The sequence below is a fragment of the Lissotriton vulgaris genome, chromosome 9 (genome assembly GCF_964263255.1).
Source record: "Lissotriton vulgaris chromosome 9, aLisVul1.2, whole genome shotgun sequence".
NCBI lineage: Eukaryota > Metazoa > Chordata > Amphibia > Caudata > Salamandridae > Lissotriton > Lissotriton vulgaris.
The window spans coordinates 240,930,669-240,950,928 of NC_141697.1; the positions used below are offsets into that span (position 1 = coordinate 240,930,669).

At 44.0% G+C, this 20,260-nt stretch overlaps 1 protein-coding gene across 6 annotated transcripts in view; it reads left to right on the forward strand.

The window, feature by feature from the left end:
• Nucleotides 1-20,260, forward strand: part of BAHD1 (bromo adjacent homology domain containing 1) — a 620,342-nt gene that overhangs the window by 583,754 nt on the left and 16,328 nt on the right. For all 6 annotated transcript variants that reach the window (XM_086937403.1, XM_086937408.1, XM_086937402.1 and 3 more), the window contains exons 5-6: nucleotides 6,100-6,176; nucleotides 7,633-7,724. In XM_086937403.1, coding sequence (XP_086793529.1) covers nucleotides 6,100-6,176; nucleotides 7,633-7,724 — 169 coding nt within the window. The remainder of the gene's footprint in view (nucleotides 1-6,099; nucleotides 6,177-7,632; nucleotides 7,725-20,260) is intronic.

The following is a 20,260-nucleotide window of genomic DNA, read 5'->3' on the forward strand; positions in this document are numbered from 1 at the left end:
AGGTCGCGCAATAGTATAAAAGTAAGTAAATAGACAACTATTTAAGTACAAGTCAAAATATGTTTCTAATAGGTTGAGACAATCGTGCAGTTCATAGTTTTTCAGTATGCCCGCAGCTTGCTAATTTAGACGATTCAAAACTCTCATCTTGCTCCAGTAGGTATTAGACACCAGACAATGGTGAACCATATCTGAATACAACTGGGGCCGCTTTTATTTTTGATTGAAAACTACTGGATATACAAGGAACTTTGCAGCCCCCCCCCCTTTCCAGCCTCTCAGGGAAACACTTGATGCCCGGTCCAACCAGTCAAGCCTTGCTACCACCCTCCAATGGTGCCCCTCATCTTCACATAGACCATCTCTCATGTGTATTTAATTTCTTTTATAGTGCTACTCATCCAAGTATGTAGGGCAGGTTGTTGGAGTACGTTACAACACACACATCATATAGAGACAATGACTCATATAAACGTGAAAGTCAATGTATAGGAAATGTTACTTAAGATAAAGGGTGCTACAAGGTGTACTCATTCATTTATCTATCATTCAGTCTTCACCATTCATTATTTCCTTCCATGTATGTGCCCATCTATATCCGAACATATTCAATCATTTGCAAACATATCCAACGTCCTTTTCTTCAGCGCCAAGACGCCCATGGGCATATGAGCGCTCTATAAAACCACAAATCAAATCACAATGTATCCATCTATCCTCCCACCCAAACATCCATCTATTTACCTTTCCTCTCATCCATCCTTCCACTCACTCACTCATCCATCCTTTCTTTCATTATCTATCCATTTACCCTTTCATTCTTCCTTTCACTAATCCATCCAGCCTATCCTACACTTATTTCCTCACCCACCTTTTCACATTATGAGCTGAGCCTTTGTCTGCAGAGTCGCAGATAGAGGAGGCCCATCAAGAACTTCATCTTTCTGTACTTCCTAAAGCAAGGGGTGGGATGGGGGAGGATTCACTATGCCCCTGCACATAGGTAACATGAAAACTTAAGAAGTAATGATTCATGCATGATGCACAGTGCCAGGACGTGAGGTGACGGTGACATGGTGTTGTTTCCAGGGCCTTAAGTGGGTTAAAAACACTGGGGGGTCTCTTCAAAGGGGGTCTTCGATGTAATTAAGGGTGTGGCTTAAAACACCTAGGCTAAAAATATGTGCTTAGCATAGTGTTCTGCCGCATGGGCGTTTTACCTTTCATCCATCTAACAGAATGCCATGCTGTACACTGAGGCAGGAGGAGGCCGCCTCATGACTCATATTACCGTCCTTAGCAGGATGATAGGCTGAGTCAGCTTTGTTGGGATTCGGACTTGTGACCTTCAGACCATCTCAAGTGCCAGCAGTGAGCATGGAACTCCTTGAGCCATCTTGCATTTTCTAAGGCTGAACAACTAGAGCAGGGCACCATCTGGCCCCCTCTGAAGACGCTAGTGACTGGCAGTTATCCTCCAGCATCTTGGTATGGTATCAATAAAGTCGCCCATTTAAGTTGAGAGCACTCGTTGCTATCTAAAATGCACAGTTCTCGTGAACTGGAGTCAGCAATGACGATACTTGAGTGAGTTACAACCGCTCCATACTCAAAAGGGCCACGTTTAGATTCAGAAAGAGGAACCAGTTCCCACATGGCTGTGCCAAATGTCCATTAAGTGGGGAGTTTTCCACCCCCTCCAACGGGTCGCCGCACTATACTGGTAACATTCTGTGCAGAAAAGGAACCATTTAAATGAATTCAACAATTCTAACTTTGTGCGACAAAATACGTGTGTGTCCAGGCCAAGCTGAGATTCTATCTGCTCATAGAGCAAAACAAGCGAAAATTCGTCCATTAGAATAAATCCCCCACCAATTTGAATATTTCAAAATTTTCGGCATGTCCTTATAGGAGCCCAGACTGCCCCATTGTCATTTTGTATGTGGCAATTAACCGGAATACAGAATGACAATGGGCGGAGTGGGGATGCACTTGAGCTCGGGGAGGAGCGCGAGGCGCCAGCATCAAGGGTTTAAGGCCTCTCACAGGGGAACAGTGCTGCTCCCTGAAATGGCTAAAATTACGGACAAAAGGCGTCCGTAAAAGGGATCCCAACGGACGTGAGGTCCCAATTACGGACGGTCCGTGAAATTTACGGACAGTTGGTCACCCTAGGTGTTGTCTGTTTCATTCATCAACAGTGAATAGGAATAGCATGGCCTTAAAATCCAATTGGCTTCACACATTTATCGACTCCAATAAAGGCACCTATGCTTCCAATCTTAAATCTCACTGTCAGTGTTTTCTTTATACTAAAGTAAACTTTTATTGGATCAAAATGCAGGGTCGTGCCAGAGTAAGGTGAGAGGGCTGTGTAGAACGATGCAAGACTTAAACTCTTCTGGGTTTGCCCACCATCCCTGTGTAACGTTCATGATAGCATCGCTCTTTACTTTCCAAGGGAAGAGAAATTCCTCTCACTATTTAAATGTTCTCTTGCTTTTCACCTATGGTGCCATTGGTTTTCTGGCCACGGCATCTCATCAAAGGCCTTCTTCATCCTGTGAAATCTACTGCTTTAAAACCAGTCTTAATACAGGGCATGATATTCAAATTCAAGTTCAGTATGGCATACAGAGGAGTAGCAGCTTTGAGGGACTGACAAAAGACTTCCAAAAAAATCTTTCTCTACCGTCTGGAGCTGGTTGGTGCTGCTGTAGCCCCAGATGTATGCACCATATGGAGCTGCCGCCACACACTTAGCATTATATATCGGTCTTAAAGGTTATTTCTCCTTTATGAGCTTTTAAGAACACACAAAGTCTAGAACAACAAAAAGATAATATGTCACTCGTGTTATACTAGACTAGGGACATGTTCATTGACTTCACCAACGTCACTTTTGAAAATGTCCCTAATTGGCAACATAATAACGTTTCATGCTATCCTTATTAGCGTTTGATTATACCATTGCATCTCATTATCACACTTTAGGCAAAATCATCTTTTTTTTAATTAAGAAGCTGCAGAATCTTGTGCTTTTTCAACCACTTGTATTCTCTGGATGAATTGATCCGACAATAGAGATACTACTTACTCCTGCTACTACAAGATCAATGAATCCAAGCCTCTCAATGAAGCATAAGGCCCTATATGAAGATCTATTCTGTTTGTGCCTGGATCCCAACTGGGTCGTGTATCATATGTGCAGTCAGTAACAGATATCTATACTATATCAGGAATACAGAAAAGTGTACATAGTTAGACATAAAATTTGTGAAGCATCAATTTGCCATGCCTTCCTGGCCAACGATGCAGCAAAACCTCCTATGCCTTTCTCCGCACCTCCGGTCAAATAATCTCCTATATTTAAGACAATAATTTATTCTGCAGCTTCCGAGACACTTCTGCCTCATGTTCTTGTCTTAAGTTATTTGAACGTACATTTGAGATTTTCCTCACTCCTACTACCGCCAAGTATATCAAAACACACCTTAAAAATAAATAATAGTCGATCAAGCTTTGCTTTGTGTGACTACATCCTTTCCTTGATTCAGATACTGTATCAGTGGAGCTAATAAGGATACTCTTCTGCACCAGCTTCCTAAACAGCGCAGAAAATGTGCCTGCAGTGGGACATAAAATAGTAGCTCATCCATAAAAGCTGCGAGCGCCTCTCCTTTGTTGATTTGCAATGGTGGGGTGCCATGGAAGTCCACACTGAAGGTTACTGAAGACCTTCATGGAAATCAGCGACTGCATTGAATGAAGTCCTGTTCAGGTGATCCCTCTGCGCCAGACATCTCAGATCGAGCCGCATACGACTACTGTCAGTGCCATTCTCCGGGCTCAGGGTAACCGGCTGAAAGGGACTGAGCCTCACGGTTTCTGGTAATTCCCTCTCTGGGCCTCATGCTAATGGTGAGATGCACTGGTGGACAACCTGAAAGCTGAAGGCCTTGGGAAGTAAAAGGAGTTTTACGAGACAAATTATGTGCACAGAAAATGCCAGGAGCAGAGGGTTCAGCACCCTTTCTAGAAAAAATAGCCATAACCCTGAAAGGAACCATTCCATCAAAGGATGAAGACCAAAGGAAGAGTATATGAGCCCACTGGCGAAATCAAACCATGATTCGTCTCTGCCCCCTCTTCTTTCACACTCTATTATGAGGGGAAATATACTAGAGCGGTCCGCGATCATAATAAACAGGTAAGTGCTGAGAATTGTGCTTAACGACAATGCTTTCATTTTAAAGACACCACACTTGCAATGTCACTAAAGAAGTTTTGTTATTATCATTTCCTTTTGCAAGAAGTAGTTCACCTCTTATTTCATTAGTCTGAGGAGACTTTCCATCAACCCTGAGAGAAAAGGGAATGCATTCTTGCTATTTTAGTGTATGAAAGAAAGGGGAAAGTCAGAGGAAAGGGGTTTCTGGATCTGAAGACCGAAACAAAGCACATATGCCAAAGGCATTTATTACCCTGGTTTTACTACGAAGAGGTAAGTTTAGGCAGTCAGCCCAGCACTAGATTTAACCCTACAATGCCATCTCTTGCAAGGAGACTGCCTGTATCCAGTCAATGTTCTAGATGCACATTGTCACCTTTGTAATGTACGGTCACCTTTGTAATGTAAGGATGCTCTTGAACTATCTCCCCTTTGAGATGGGAGAGCATTGCCATTGCCTTGCAAAGTGTTACTGTTCACCGAATTGTAATCGCCACAAGAAGCCTTTTCAAAATGAGCGCCCTTTTCCACTTTTTTGGCCATAATGGTAAGGAATCATAGAAAAAAAGATAATTCTCATCCACACATTCCTGGACGATAGTTAACATCCTCTATACAAAAAGCAGAGCATGAAATCCAAACAGCGTCAACTACAGCCCCCGATACACGCCTTCCTTTACGTGGGCGCCATTAGGGCCCTGAAAGGTAAAATTATTTTTTAGGGATTTGAGACTGTTTTCTGCCCAAGAGAAATGTTAGTCTTTCTGATCAACCATGCCTCGCAGTCAGCTAGATAATCACTCTGTCGGGCATAATGACATCATGCAGCATAATGAGCGGGCAGATTCACCTGAGACCACTAGTAGATACTTCGACGTCCAATGAAGCCAGTACTCCAGGAATTGGTGAAATAAACTAAGTGTAGCTGCCTTGCATGGCTCCCGATGACGGATTTCACCCAGAGCTGCCCTGGGGCCGTCCTGATGGGCCCTTCCTCGGCGCCACTGCTCCAGGTCCATTGACCTGGTCTTTAAATGAGCCATTGCTGGAGCTCGCGGCAGCGTGCCTGGACACGAGTCCTTCGGTTGCATTCACTACCAGGTCCATAGTTCTCCAGATGAAGAGCACAAAGGCGATGTTCTACCTCAGCATGACTGACACCAACACAGCCTGTTGGATTAAGATTTGTTTATGTAAGATAAACAAAACGCAAACCTTGTCATGGCACTCGAGATGCTATGTTCGCCACGTCTCGCAGACAGCAGCTTCAAATCCTCCCACATCTGCAGACAGAATAGGCTTCTTAGCAAATCAGACCTTGTCTTCACGTAATCCGCATATTTTGAACAGAAGTCCTTTTCTATTTCCGCTGCAGACAACCAACTTGTATAATCTAGTTTTAATTTACAGCTTTCTATAAACATTTTTGGGTGTTTAAAAAAAGTCTTCTCAGTTCAAAATAAATATGTAATATAAGAAAATACAACTCGTATTCTAAAAAGCCGTCTCTGGTTCTTAGTGACATTTACAAAACACTGAGCCTATTCTCGTGGTCAGTTCCCCTCAACGAGAGTACAGGACCGCACCTCGCAAATTCCCATGATGTGTTTTTTCTTTCACTTAGCCAGGACTAGCCAGACATGACCGTGCTAAAGATTCCCATGTTGGAGATGTAGCATTACTTTTTCTCCTTTATTTTGTCCACATGAGTTTGAACATGTTGATATCATAATATTAGTGCCTCGTCAATATTGATACAGCCTGTCAGATGTATAGATGTCTGTATTCTGTTGACTCGTTTCCACAGGTGACATTATAAATGTATATACTGTAAATATGACCTTTCCATATTTATTTGTTTACAGGGGAGCTGATGATGAGTCTTTTCTGGTATTACAGACCAGAACACACTCAAGGAGGACGAAATGCCAGCATGCATCAGGTAAGCAGCCAGGATTGCCGAATTATGTCTAAAGTCTGAAGAGGTTATGTCTTTTGTTAGAGATTTGCGTTGTGCACGTCAGTTTTTCTAATTATGTCTCTGTTGTTTTTGTTGCTTTTTTTTAACGGAGTTTTATATAGCGCGAACTTGACCCGAAAGTATCTGGTATCAGAGCGCTTTACACGAGCACCTGTTATGTTACATGAGGACACATTCATTTTTGTTAGGCACGGGGAGATTAAGTGATTTGCTCAGAGTCACAGGATGTTACACGTCCTTGCCGAGACTCGAACCCAGATTTGAGGTTGCCCGCCCTAGCCGTTAGCCCAACTCCTCTCCCCATTCACCAAAGAACTGTTAAAGAAGAGCAGATCAGTTAAAACTGTAAGTTTGGAATTTGGCAGAGCAGGCGGAATGCAGTAAAATGTCATTCTCCCTGCTCTGCCAGGGGAGCTCCGTCCCTGCCCATCCCATGGCGCCCCTGCTCTGGATGCAGTCAGTGCGACCACTTGGTTATCATTGGCCCTGGTCTTACTGTGAGGAATTACTGAGGGAATCAGTCCTGGAATTACTGATTTGCCACATAATTACTCATTTCTTATTGGGCTCTGAGGATCCAACTTATAATGGGCCGGATTTTCCTCACACCCTGAGTTACCTGTACCCCCTGCAGTCGGTAACTCTGGATGTAGGAAAATACCAGCCCATGTCCCAAGCCGCTCCTGATGAGTTCCTCAGTCATAATAACCATTGCCAGTCCGTTAAAGCGAGAGAGAGCGACACACATTACTTTAGGTCCAAAATATGCTTCACCCTTGCAGTTTGTGCCCTCTCCTACATTACTGCAGGGTGTCCCGCCAAGTGGTGGTGGTGGTGGTGGTGGTGGTGGTGGTGGTGTAAGATATTGGCTTATGTTCTTCAGAGGGAATAGAAGGGAGAATGTGTCTCAATTTATGTAAAATTAAAGAGCCCCCTATAACTGTGGTCTTATCTGGGATTTTAAATTCAGGTCCTCCCGCCAGATGATCTCAAGGTGTTCTGCTTTCGTAGGATTCAAGATCTTATGGAAAAACAGTCAGGGCAATCCTGTGTAGAGTAGTAGTAGCAGACATGTATTACTTGCTCCATTTACCCTAAGAATGCTGAATCCCAGATTGCCAGTGACTGGAGGTTCTCTGAAACTGTAGTGGGTAATAACATCTTCTGAACTACAGGACTGTGGTAAAGAGTGCCACGTAAAAAAATAATATATTCATTACATAATCATGTATTGTGCGCGTAAAAGATGCGCAAGAACTCAAATCGTGGCACCTTATCACGGAGATTCGTTTTTAATCCCAGATTTTGCTTTGAACAAAAGTGTCAATCCTGCTTGTTCCTGGCCAGTGATAATAATGTCAGCGATACATGGGCTCAAGTGAGTTGCTGCTAAACCCTTGTGTGTCCTGTTTTTCAGAACGAGATATTTGCATCCCGCCATCAGGATGAGAACAGCATCGCCTGCATTGAAGAGAAGTGTTATGTCTTGACATTTGCAGAGTACTGCCGGTAGGTGGCGGCCTTGTCTCAGTGATGCACTCTGAGCTGCTGATTTGCTTGTAACTGGGTGATCTCGCCCCATGAGTAGTTAAACTGAAGCCCTTTAAAAGATTTCCCTATGTTTGTAATGTGATGCACGCATGTGAAGTTTGTCTGCATTGTGCGATCGTAATAATGATCTTTAGCTCACCTTTCCCCATTCTGTATATAACAACCGTTAAAGCCATCTAATAAATTGAGATTGTTGCTCAGGGCGGCTTCTCCGTTGGAGCAGAGGAGCGTCTCCCCACTTAAACCCCCCCTCCCCACCCCAAAGCCCCAGAGATGAAAAATAAAATGGTAGTTCATTACCATTATTTTTCATCAGCCGTCCCTAGCCAAGAGTCAAGCCAGGGCCGCTGCCGACTAACAGCAGCAGGTAGGAGGGTGGGCTGTCCAGTGCACGTGTCTTTTTGGCTGGCGGGCAGCACATGCAACCCAGCTGTCTTAAGACAGCTGGGTTGAGAGTGAGTGCAGGCCTCCAGTGCTCTGTGGAGCGCAGAGTGAGGCTGGTCCTTCCAACCAGCAGGGCCGTTTCTAGGTGTTTTGCCACCCTAGGCAAGAATAGAAAAATGCTCCCCTCCCTTTTACTACCACCACTCTCTCCCTCTGTCATCCAGGCTAGAAGAATGAATGCATTAGATATAAAAAGAACTTTTATTCAACATTAATCAATAAAACACATCAACAATAGTATTGAAGTAAAACAGGTTTACATATGTAGTCTGGGATTTTTTTCTTCAGACCTAGGCAAGCTCTGTATAAATTCCACGGTTTCAGCTTGACGCAGCCCTTCATTTCCCTAGCCGCTTGGCTTCTGAGAGCAGAGTCTAAAAGTGTGGCCACATTGTGACAAACTCCAGTATGGCGGTGGCATGTGAATGTGTACCCACGGGGTCACGCTGGGACCACAAATAATTTCACTGGGGACAGCCGATGTTTTAAAGGCTCACATTGTCTTTCGATTCAAGGATGTTATCGTTTTTTGGACATTCCAACTGAGGGGTGATAATGAGAATGTCCGATGTAAAATTATGGCATCTCCTGAGAAGACGAAACATGTGAGAGGTGCAAGGTGAGAGCAGGTGATTTCATTTATGAAACGGATAGTGATAGAATGCCTTAGATTCTCAGCTGTTTAAGCATCTAAGGGCCAGATGAAGGTTGCCAATTACAGGTTGGTAACGGCCGATTTCGGCCGTAACCGACCGGTAATTGGTTTTTGAGATGTAGGGGACCCGAATTTTACAGAATCTGTAAATTAACCGATTCAGTAAATTTACAGATTTGGTAAAATACCGACTCGGTATATTTACCGAATCGGTCATTTCAGATGTAGGTGGAACTTAAAATAGTGCCACAGGCCCTTAAGAATTCGTTATTTACCATGAAATACTATCTCATGGTAAATAACGAATTCCTGTGTACATGCACATCTGTGCATGTACACCTGTGCCATGTGGCACACATACATGCCCTAAGGGCATGTATGTGTCACATTGCACACAAGCCAGAATCAGGGGTGCAACAGGGTGTCAAAGTGACACCCTGTCCCCCTTGTAAATTTGGTAATTTTACCGAATCGGTATTTACCGATTCGGTAATTGACATTGATTCCTATGGGCCTCAAGGCCCATAGTAATCAATGGCAATTACCGAATCGGTAAATACCGATTCGGTAATTACCGAATCTTACCGATTCGATAATTGATTCGGTAAATATACCTACATCCCGATTGCCAGTTCTTAAATACCGAATCGGTATGATTCGGTATTTAAGAATCGGTAATCGGGGATTACCTACATCTGTCCCTAAGTGACAGAGTATTGCATACTGCCAAACTGCTTCATTTACCTGACCCACATATGGTAGTAGCTTTACCTCATATAGGTACTATTCTTTGTTATTGCAGTATCACACTCACAAGTATTCATGTGAATCTTTCAGCTATGGGAGCTCCCTATCTCCACATCAGAGCCACGGTATTACTTTGAAATCTTCGACCACAATATTTAGAAAACCATGGGGCATATTTACAAGCCCCTATCACCATTGGCACATCACATTTTATGATGTTCCTGTGGCGATAGGGTCTTCGCACTTATTTACAAGGCAGCGTTAAGCCACTTAACGCTGCCTTGTAAATAAGGCTTCTTTTACAGTGTGAGGGGCTCGGAAATGTTGGTCCTTTTTTATGCAGTTTTGTCATGTTTACTTATCTCCGGCAATAGGGTCTGCTTAAGAATTGCACACCAGCAATTTCCACTGTCTGCCTCCCCTCCCCTCCACTATCAACACTAGTGGGTCAGCACTTGAAATTGCAGTGAGCGGGATGGACGAAGATCCCCTGGAACTTAGTTTAGAGCTGAATAAATCGGAGCGGACATTTGTGTAGGCCTCACATCGCCTCATCTCTTAATTTTTTTTCTAATTAGGGACTCTATTTAGGTGTTATTTCTTGGTGAATCCGATATTTTGATTTAAAAACTGTGTGTGTGGCACAGACGGAAAGCCTTCAAATTGTCAGTAAACTAGCCTGAAATGTGAGGCTATCCGAAGAAAGCGAGCAGCCGGAAATGAAAGGTGTACATTCCAATCGTTTTTTCACGGAGGATGACATTGGTCTTTTTTTTCGTACATTACTCCGGAGTTATTCCTTCCGAATCCTTAGCTATTGATTGTTATTAAGGGGTTTCCCAAACTTGTTTTTGCCGCCCTCCCCCTTTTGCCGCCCTAGGCAGCCGCCTAGGCTTGCCTAATGGTAGAAACGGCCCTGCCAACCAGGGCGCTGCTCGCATACTGCCTGTGAGCAGCGCCTGCATTGGGCAAGGGTGTTCCAGCATCTGGTACCAGTTCCTGCAAAGAAGAGGTCTGGAGAGGGGTTTGAAAGTAAATGCAGGCCTCCAGTGCTCTGTGGAGCGCCGACTGAGGCCGCTCGGTCCAACCAGGGCGCTGCTCACATGGTGCAAGTGAGCAGCGCCAGGATTGGGCAAGGGAGTTCCAGCATCCGGTTCCAGTTCCTGCACAGAAGAGGTCCGGAGAGAGGCTGTTGTGTTAGGTAAGTTTTACATACTTTGGCAACACTTGCCTGAGTTTTCATGCTAGAAACTTATTTTTGTATTTTACTGAAAAATAAAAGGGAAAGGTCCTTTATTTAATTATGATGAACTGAATTGTTAAAGGTTAATCCGGTATGTAGGTTTTGTATGGCAACTCTGAAGTGGAGCCGCCTTAGGAAAGTCAGGACCCATAATTTCTGGTTCCTATGAAGGCGGCACAAAGGAAGTCAGAGGCAGCCCGGCCATCCTGCATCCGTGTTCACCTTCTGATGCCATTGATGGCTAATTTGGCACGCTGTGCTGAAAGGTCCAGTGAGGAGTGGCCGGTGGCCTCGGTTCGCAACCTGGGAGCCATGCTTGACAACAAATTAAGTATGGAAACCCAGGTGACGAAGACCGTGGGGAACTGCACGGCCCTGCTTCGCTCATTGCGGAAAATCATGCCACTTCTCCCGGCGCAAGCCCGGGCGTCGATAGTCAGGTGTACGATACTTAGTCGCCTTGACTATTGTAACGCCCTGCTCCTGGAGTCTCCAGTCACATTGATGGATCGACTACAGCGAATTCAATCTGCCGCCGCCAAGCTGGCTCTTGGCTGGACGAGGAGGGCTTCGGCCACTGCAGCTCTGGCCGAGCTGCATTGGCTACCCTTAAAACAACGTGTGGCTTTCAAGTCCCTCTGCATTGTCTTTAAGGCTCTGCATGGACTTGGACCCAAACCTCTGCAAGCCCTGTTTCGGTGGTACACTCCTGCCAGAGATTTACGCTCATCCTCGGCCTGTCTGGTAAAGGTACCCAGATTCAATAAAACCAGAACAGGGGGCAGATCCTTCAGGGTTGCAGCGGCCAAGTTGTGGAACAGCCTGCCCACCGACATACGTCAGATTTCTCAGCTTCTGCCATTCAGGAGACGTATCAAGACCTGGCTTTTCCCCCAATAAATGCCCGGTTGTCTGCTTTCCCGGTTATCCGCCAGCAGAGTATTCTCCAGCGCCAGGAAGCCTGCAAGGTATCAGATGCGCTTTATAAATACTCAAAATAAATAATAATAAAGAGCAGGCATATGAGAGAGGGCTAACCTTCTTTGCAGCAGTTCCTCTTCAAGGAAATTTATTTCGGTTTTACTCTAGGACTTTTATATGCCAACCTATTTCTATATTTTAAGTCTCACGTGCCACATTGACATCACCATTCTTATTTTGTGTTAATTGAACATTGCTTTTATTATGAAAAAAACACTGAAGGGAGTGCTCAGAAGTAAAAAAAAAAAAAACCATTGAAAGTTCATTATATCCGATATTTATTATTGTCCATCAACAAGCGATTTTTATTTCATTCCATTGCGACATCAGAGTAATCATATTGACTGTAATACGGAACCTCTTCATACCAGGTATTACTGATGTGGCCCGTCTGTATGCATGACTCTGTAGACCCACTTGGGACTAAACACTATGGGCCTGATTTCGATGCCAGCCGGACTGACTTCCGCTGTCCTGTAGGAGGTGGTCGACCACTGTGGTCTCTTCTGATGCGGTTGGTGTGACCGATGGATTACGATGCATGCCTCCTGTGCTCCGACTGACCGCTGAAAGACCGCCAACTCCAACAGCCTTTCTCTGACTGCTGAAATGTCAGTCAAGGGAAAATAGCATCCATAGGCAGCACAGGATCTATGACCGCCACCCGGATTGCGATGTGTGGATCCGACTGCCTGCCTCGAGTCGTCGGAAATGATGGATTTGCGGTGCACACTCACTCAAATATGCTTCTCTCCGACAGTCTCCGGTGTGAATCCCTTTCTTCAGGTCCCTCCTACACTCTGGCTGCAGAACCCCAAAGCCTCTGACCCTGTGGGTGCTGGAATGCAGGTAAGTCCGTAGGTGGCATGTATCCACATTGACTGGACTGTGCACAGAGAGCCACACTCCAGCAATGGGGTACATGGTGCAAAAGGCATATCCCAACATATGTCATGCATGTGTGTACATATCACGTTTCCTATGATTTTGCACACACTTGGCCTATGATTTTGCACACACTTGCAGTGACCTCTTTGGGGGTATGTGCACTGAAGTAGATGAGACTGAGTAGGAGCGGCTGCATCATAATACAGCGGGGAACTTTCCTGGCCTCGTCGGTTGTAATCCGGCTGCGGCAGTCGGACGGTCAGTATGACCTGCATGGTAATCACGCCCTATATGACCACCTTATTTCTCTGGTCCATTCTTGCTCAGTAAAAAGGTACAAGAATACATTAAACCCTGATGAAGTCAGTCTAAGAACGAAATGTTTTGGCTGGGCTGACTTTTGATATATGAAGAATAAAACCTATTTGGATACCATATTATGGCTCATGTGTCATAATGGTTTTAAAGATGAATCGCTTGTTTGGTAGACAGTTATGAATATCGGATAAAGTGAACTTTCACAAACTTATTTTTTTTTTTTTACTTTTGAGCGCTCCCTTATGTGCATTTTTCAGTTGTACTTATATGTGGTTCCTTAGCAGTCGGACCTTATGAGGTGAAGTGCTATTTTTTTTTATACATATAGAATCATTATCACTTGTGTGGTCGGGTAGGGCCAATACTACTCTTTTTGGAGGTGTTAATTTTTTGTTGTTGTTTTTTTTTATATATATATATTTTTTGAATGCTAATTGTCCAAAGTACAAATGAAACCGTACACTTGGCTGCTGTAATCACACCTCGTTAAAACTGTGTACATAGCATTAATAGCAAAGGAGGAAATGGTGCCCCAGCGTAAAGTGACAAAACTATATGTACTCCTTTAAGAAACTTGGAAAACTACTTTATCCATCATGCATGGTGGGGTGCCACTCAGACAGCTAGTGTTTTTCCACTCTGTGAGGAGGCTCTTGAATTCAATCATGCTTTATTTAAAGCTTTTTGGCTATTTTTACTATCTTTGTTTTATGTTTTTAGATGTTTCCTATCTTTATTGTGAATTTTTTTTCCAGATTTTTTTTGGGTGGTGTGGCACTTTACTGATTTTTAAAAAAAAGATTTTATTGATTTTCATTCCAACAAAGCAAGAAAACACTCTTGTACAGAATAAAGTAGCATAGCACAACACTTCATCACCATAAGTACTGATCAGTATTACAAAGTCACCAATTTGTATTACCACAATACCTGAAACCGGGCCCCTCCCCCCCCACCCACCAATCATCACATCTCATCTGGGTCCGAGTCATCATCTTCGCGGTCAGAAGGTGGTTCACAAATATCATCCCTATATTTATTCCACGCCCCCCAGATTTTACGCCATTTTTTAGGGCATCCTCTGCTGCCCTTTCGGCAAACATGGCTGCATCCATGTCCCTTCCCCACGCTGCAAGTGACGGCACTTCAGTTCCCCCCATCTTTGCGCTATGTTCCTTTTGGCAACCATAATTCCCAATGTTGCTCAACTCTGCCCGGTGTGCGTGAGGTCATTCAGCTCCCATATATTTAATAGACAGCTTCTTGGTTCCGGCACCAGCGACGCCCCCTCCGATTGTGAAATGGTTCTCATTACCTGCGCCCAATTCTCCATTATTTTAGGACAATCCCACATGATATGAAAGAAGCTTCCCTCTTCCCCGCAGCCACGCATACAGTAGGGGTGTTCCGCTCTACCCATCCTGTGCAGGGTGCATCTAGTATAGTATGAACTTTGTAAAATGCAGAGCTGTACTAGTCTGAGGTGCGAGGGTATGCCCACCTCCCTTGGGGATGCCACTGCCTCTTGCCACTCTGAGTCGTCCACATCACCAATATCTTGAGACCATTTTTCTCTCAGAGGTCTCGTCGGGTCGGGCATATTATTCACTAATTTACGGTATGTATGCTTCCGGAACTTCTGTGCCGTGAGGTAGCACTGTCATGAGGGCGTGTCTAATCTGTGTGTATAGGAACATTTCCAGGGGGCTAAGTTGTATTGCTGCTGAAGACGCTCAAAAGAGACTATCTCTCCGCCCTGCCTCAAATCTCCCACCGTGGATATCCCTATATCATCCCATCTATCGAATCCCTTACTATTTCTAAGTCTGCCCAGTCGTTTTGTGTCCCATAGTGGTGTGAGCTGGGTCATCACTCCCCGCCATCCTAACTTTGCCTGTGCTGTATGCCATATACCTAGTGTATGGCGCAGCAGACCGAACTTTGCTAAGGCTACTTTCTTGTCATATAGGGGGGTAAGCTTACCTCTCATGCCCAGTTGCGCCCTGTCTGCCTTAAATGCCGGATCCTCATGTGATTGTTTTTGTTATTTTAAGGAGTTTTATATAGCTCGAACCTGACCCGAAGGTATCTGGTATCAGAACGCTCTACACGAGCGCCAGTTGGATTACATGAGGACACATTCATTTTTGTTAGGCCCGGGGAGATTAAGTGATTTGCCAAGAATCACAGGATGTTGTGCATCTTTGCTGAGACTCGAACCCGGTTCCCCAGATTGAAGGTTGACCGCCCTAGCCTTTAGGCCAACTCCTCTCCTCTCCCCTCCCCTAATTGCTTTTATTTATAACTTCTTTTATTGCAGTCATTCCCGTCTGAGGATAAAAGGCAACGATCTAGGCTGAAACGAGTTTTATCTCTTGTTGTCAGTGTAGTGCTTCTACTACGGACAATACCTTAACATGCTGATGCATGGTTCGAATTATGATACATGAATACCACTGGAGGCGTGCCAGGACCCAAATACCCAGAATTATGTAAGCATCATGCATGTCCCAGATAGAGTATAATGGAATGTGCAAAGAATGCCAAGAAGAACATTATGGGAAAAGGGTACCTGTAGGCAATAATCCTACTTGAAAATAGACTAACTTGACATTATAGAATTAGCAAATAATGGGTGCTTGAAAACTGAACTAATTGGAGAATTATGGAAAAAGGAAAGTGATGCCTAGGGGATTTTGGAAAATACTGTGCTGGCAGAGCATTATAGTTCATTACAAAATGTGCTGCAGAGGAATTTTGGAAACACTTACACTCTTGTATCTGATTATGGGGCCGAGTATTCACTTCGTATTTCAAAGTAAATGCCATGCAGCCTAGAAAGCAGCAATGGCTCCTGAGAGCTTTCATAGAGAACACATTTGCTTACAGTGTTAGTATGGAATTTGCAAACAATGCACAGTAGCGGAAAAGCTACACAGTAGTTTCCTTGGAGATGCATTATGTAAAATTGTAAAGTGTGTTAAGACTCTTAAGTGTGGTGATATTACTTCCTATCAAATTCCATAGTGTTATGGCCATATTTTGTAATAAAGTGCAAAACAATGCACCATATGTCCTAAAAACTCTCAAAAACTCTTTTGAAGTGAACCTTAACGCTCCTATAGATTGGCATTTAATATCCTTCCTTACTTTGAGAAATTTTATTAGAGTAGTATAGTTAAAATGCCTATTTTTACCTTTATGTTTGAGCAATGTTCCGTCGGATAAGAGCAGACCACTATATGTAAAGTTTTATATGTTATAGGTACTTGATATCGCGCACGACGCTCCCGAGGGCGTATCTCGCCGCTGCACCGCGCAGGCATCAGAAAGACGATCTAGAACAGCCATGTTTTGAGAATCTTTTAAAAATTCATGAAAATGGGGCAAGTGAGGATATAAAGAGGAAGATTGTTCCAATGATGAGGAGCCAGATATGAGAAAGCTCTACTGCCGGATCTGGCAGCACGGATACATGGAATCTGCAGAAAGGATTTATTAGAAGATCTGAACTGTCTGGAAGGCAAATAAGAACTCAGTTTTGAACGGAGATACAAGGACTGAGACTTATCAAGGCCTCGTGAGTCAAAGCTTGAAAATTGCCCGGTTTTTTTATGGGCAGCCAGTGTAATTTTATTTAGCATGGGAGCCATAGATGACCTCGCAGATAAGTTATAGATCAGCCGGGCAGTAGTGTTCTGTACGACCTGTAGTTTAGCCAGCATGGTGTCATTTGCTGAAACCAACAATGTATTTCCATAGACGAGGCGACTCATTCTAAGCGCCTAGACCAGAGAAGGTAACCAGGGAAAGACTTTTTTTTTTAACAGTCTCATTGGAGTGTAGCAAGTACCACATGTGGCATTAAGTTGGTCTCTCAATGGTAGTGTCAAGTTTTACTCCTAAGCTTCTCACCACTTGCTTAGGAGTGGGGGCTGGTCCAAGATCCAAGGGCCACCAGTCAGCTGACCAATGCTCATCCGCTTTGCCAAACAACACAATCTCGGATTTCTTGCTATTAAGTTTGAGATAGTTCTTGACCATCCAGTCAGCGATCTCCCTCATGCAGAGCACAAATTGTGTTTTTTCACCATATCTGGGTCAGGACCGAAAGAGATGAGGAGTTGTGTCATCCGTTTGTGACACGATCTCCACACCACAGGATCTCACAACGTCTGCCAGAGGTGCTACATATTTGTTAAAGTTAGAATCACGCACATTCCTTGAGGAGCTACCCTGTTAGAAAGGGATCTATCAGAATACCAGATTTTGCTGACACATGGAGTTTAAATGTACAATTGGTCACTTCATTTTCTATGGTCTTCGGGGGAAAACCTGCAAACCTCTCGAATGTAAATACAAGTTGAATATGTGAATTTGTCACAAAATGTTCAACCCACCTATGGGAAGAGCTGCACACTTATTTGTATAGAGGTGTTTAATTTAATCTAATTTTGAGCAGTTAGTTGGTCGTTGAACATTTAAACAACAATTCGACTTATGTTAATAAATCCATGAGAAGAACATATATTCGCTGTAAACTGGTCCTTAAAGCAAATGTTGTTCATTGGAAATGAGTTAGATCGTACTTTAAAATTCAGTTTATCACCAAATTGTCCGACAAAATATGATTAATTACTGCTGAGTTACATGTTTTATGTATGCATGTTATGTTACTTACAGTTCTAAAGCACGCATACCTTATGTTACCATGTATTGCTGTTGATATTCTCCATTGTGTTTTAGACTTGCCCAGTTCAATCGACAGAAATATTGCTCTCAAAAGGTTGGGGTTTCCTGCTGTGAGGTCTTCTTCAAGAAAAAAGAGTAGCTTACTTTGCGTCCATTGTAGTCCATCTGTAATCTATAGGTGCAATTCGTGTTGGAAGTACACAACAAGCAGAGTTTATCTCTTGACAGCCTGTGTCATGCATATGATACTGAAGTACATGGGATTGCTCACAGAAGTTTACATTTCTGTCTCCAAATGGAGAATCTGTCTTCACGAAGCTTTCAAGTTTTATCCCTAGAATTATCTATGTTTTCCCAGGAATCATCCTTCCTCAAAAGTAAGGGTTTTACTGCAATCTGTAGGTCTTGTGAACTTCTTCCTTTAGCTACTGTTGCAGGGGTGTTAACAATCTGCTGCATTGTACATTTAGAGGCCTCTCTAGAACGCTGCCCGTATTCCTTCCATGCTGGTCATGTGCCTTCAAGCCTCTCTTCAGTTTCTTGGACAACCCTTTCATGTTTGTTTGACAAGTTCTTCCAGTTCATTTAGGTTTCCCGCATTCTGGACCTTTCTGTTGGTGGCTCATTCTCAAGCTGAGGTCAATTTCCAAATCAGGGTTTTGATGTTCAGGACAGTGCACCTGCGTACTATTAACATTCAATACCACTGCATTGTGCCACTTGAGTATGCAAAGCAGTGGGGAAATATTGAAGAGATGCTGTACTTCTCTGACGAATTGGCATTTCTGACGTGTTAGCCACCTAGCAGAAGTGAGTGTTATGGGAGACTGAGCGCCAGGACACTGAGTCCTGCAGGGGGGGGGGGGGGGGGGGGAGAGGGGGGGGGGTTTATACTGAACGTGCTGGTGAAGGGAAGAGTTTCGTGCTCTGAGGTTTCCTGGCATAAGTTTAGATGCCTTCAGAGGGAACAAAAAGCACCATCATTATTTCCCAAAGATGTAACTAGATCAGGATTGTATGAGACCGTTTACTCCAGGACTTACAGACAATTAGTCTTCTTTATACCTTTGCTACCAGTTCGCTCATTCTCAGACTTATCAGGAAGCTCAGAGAGAGCACTCATTCCGATAACATCTGGTTAGGTGAGAAATACTAATCATAGGGCCCGCGTAGTAAAAAGCGCGCTGTACAATCCTAATCTTCCACAGAGTACAGTTGAAGCGGCCACTAGTTGGGCCACCCATCAGGTTTCTACCCTTCACATGCTGAATGTATCCCTCTGTTTGCACTATTGATATTCCGCATTCAGATCAATGTATCGAGTCTTTCAAGGTTTTGATGTGCCGCTATAAAATGTCATCAGCCCCACGTGATGCCCACATTCCACCCAAAATAGACCGAATAGCCTGTCCACAACCTTCACACGAGAATGGGGACTACAGCGTGGCAGTAGCAATGCCCAGTGATCAGTGTCTGAGCGCAGTCGCCGGGGGTTCACTTGCACAATGCTCATAGGGTAGAACCGCAGATTGTGCTGCCTGTATAGCACATTACTGGTACCAGGCACAATATAGATACAAAGCCCAATATCTCTTACAATACCAGTCACAGTAGGAATTTTGCAGTGCCAGGAGTGCCCACAGTTCTGTGGAAAAGCACTCAAGCAAAATTCTTGTGCCAAGGCAAAGCTGAAGGCAGCTAACCTGGTGTACTGTGGGAGCGCCTTGACCTCACAACACAGCTCTCTGGTCTCAGACCAGCCAATAGGAAGAACCCTCAGTGAGCTTGCTAAACTGTTGGGGTCACCGGCGACAAAACTAGAAGATAAGTCTGTACAGGAACACAAACTGGGGCAGGACAGCACGCTGCCCTGAGCCATGCATGGAACTCTCCAGCCCTACCAGTCTCATTCTTGGGCCATTCTGATATTCGGAAGGCCTTGTTTTTGGGAAAAGCTCAAGACCACCATTAAACCCGCTGCATCTTTTTGGTGTTTCTGAAAAATAAAGGCACAGTCTTCCTAGACCCCTAATAACTCAGACTTTGGTCTGATTGTGGTTGGCATCCCGATTGTGGTTGCCTTGTCATATTTCACCATTAAAGGACTTTAACTTACTTGTGTTGTACAATGAATGCTAAAACTAATATGTTGTAACACAGCACCTATTTTTTTTATTGGCCTCAGTCATGGCGTGTGTTTCTCGAAACGTGCAGGCATACATCATGAGGCAGTGGCCATTTTGCCTTTTTTTTATAATGTACCACGTTTGAGCACTTAATAAAGAAAGAATAAATGATGCACAGAAGCACTTTTAGAGAAAGGAGCGGCAAGGTGGCAAATTGCAGCTGCCAGGTCCTCCTAAATAGAAAGAAAAAAAATATTAAGAAGAAGAGGGATAGATAGGAGGAGTGGGGAGAAAAAGAAGGCGCCCAGCACGGTAGATTAAAAATGTCAAATGAGGAGAGGTAGGTGAAGCAGTATATGGGGTGGCAACATGCAGAGCTCTGGGGCAGGACATTGAAGGC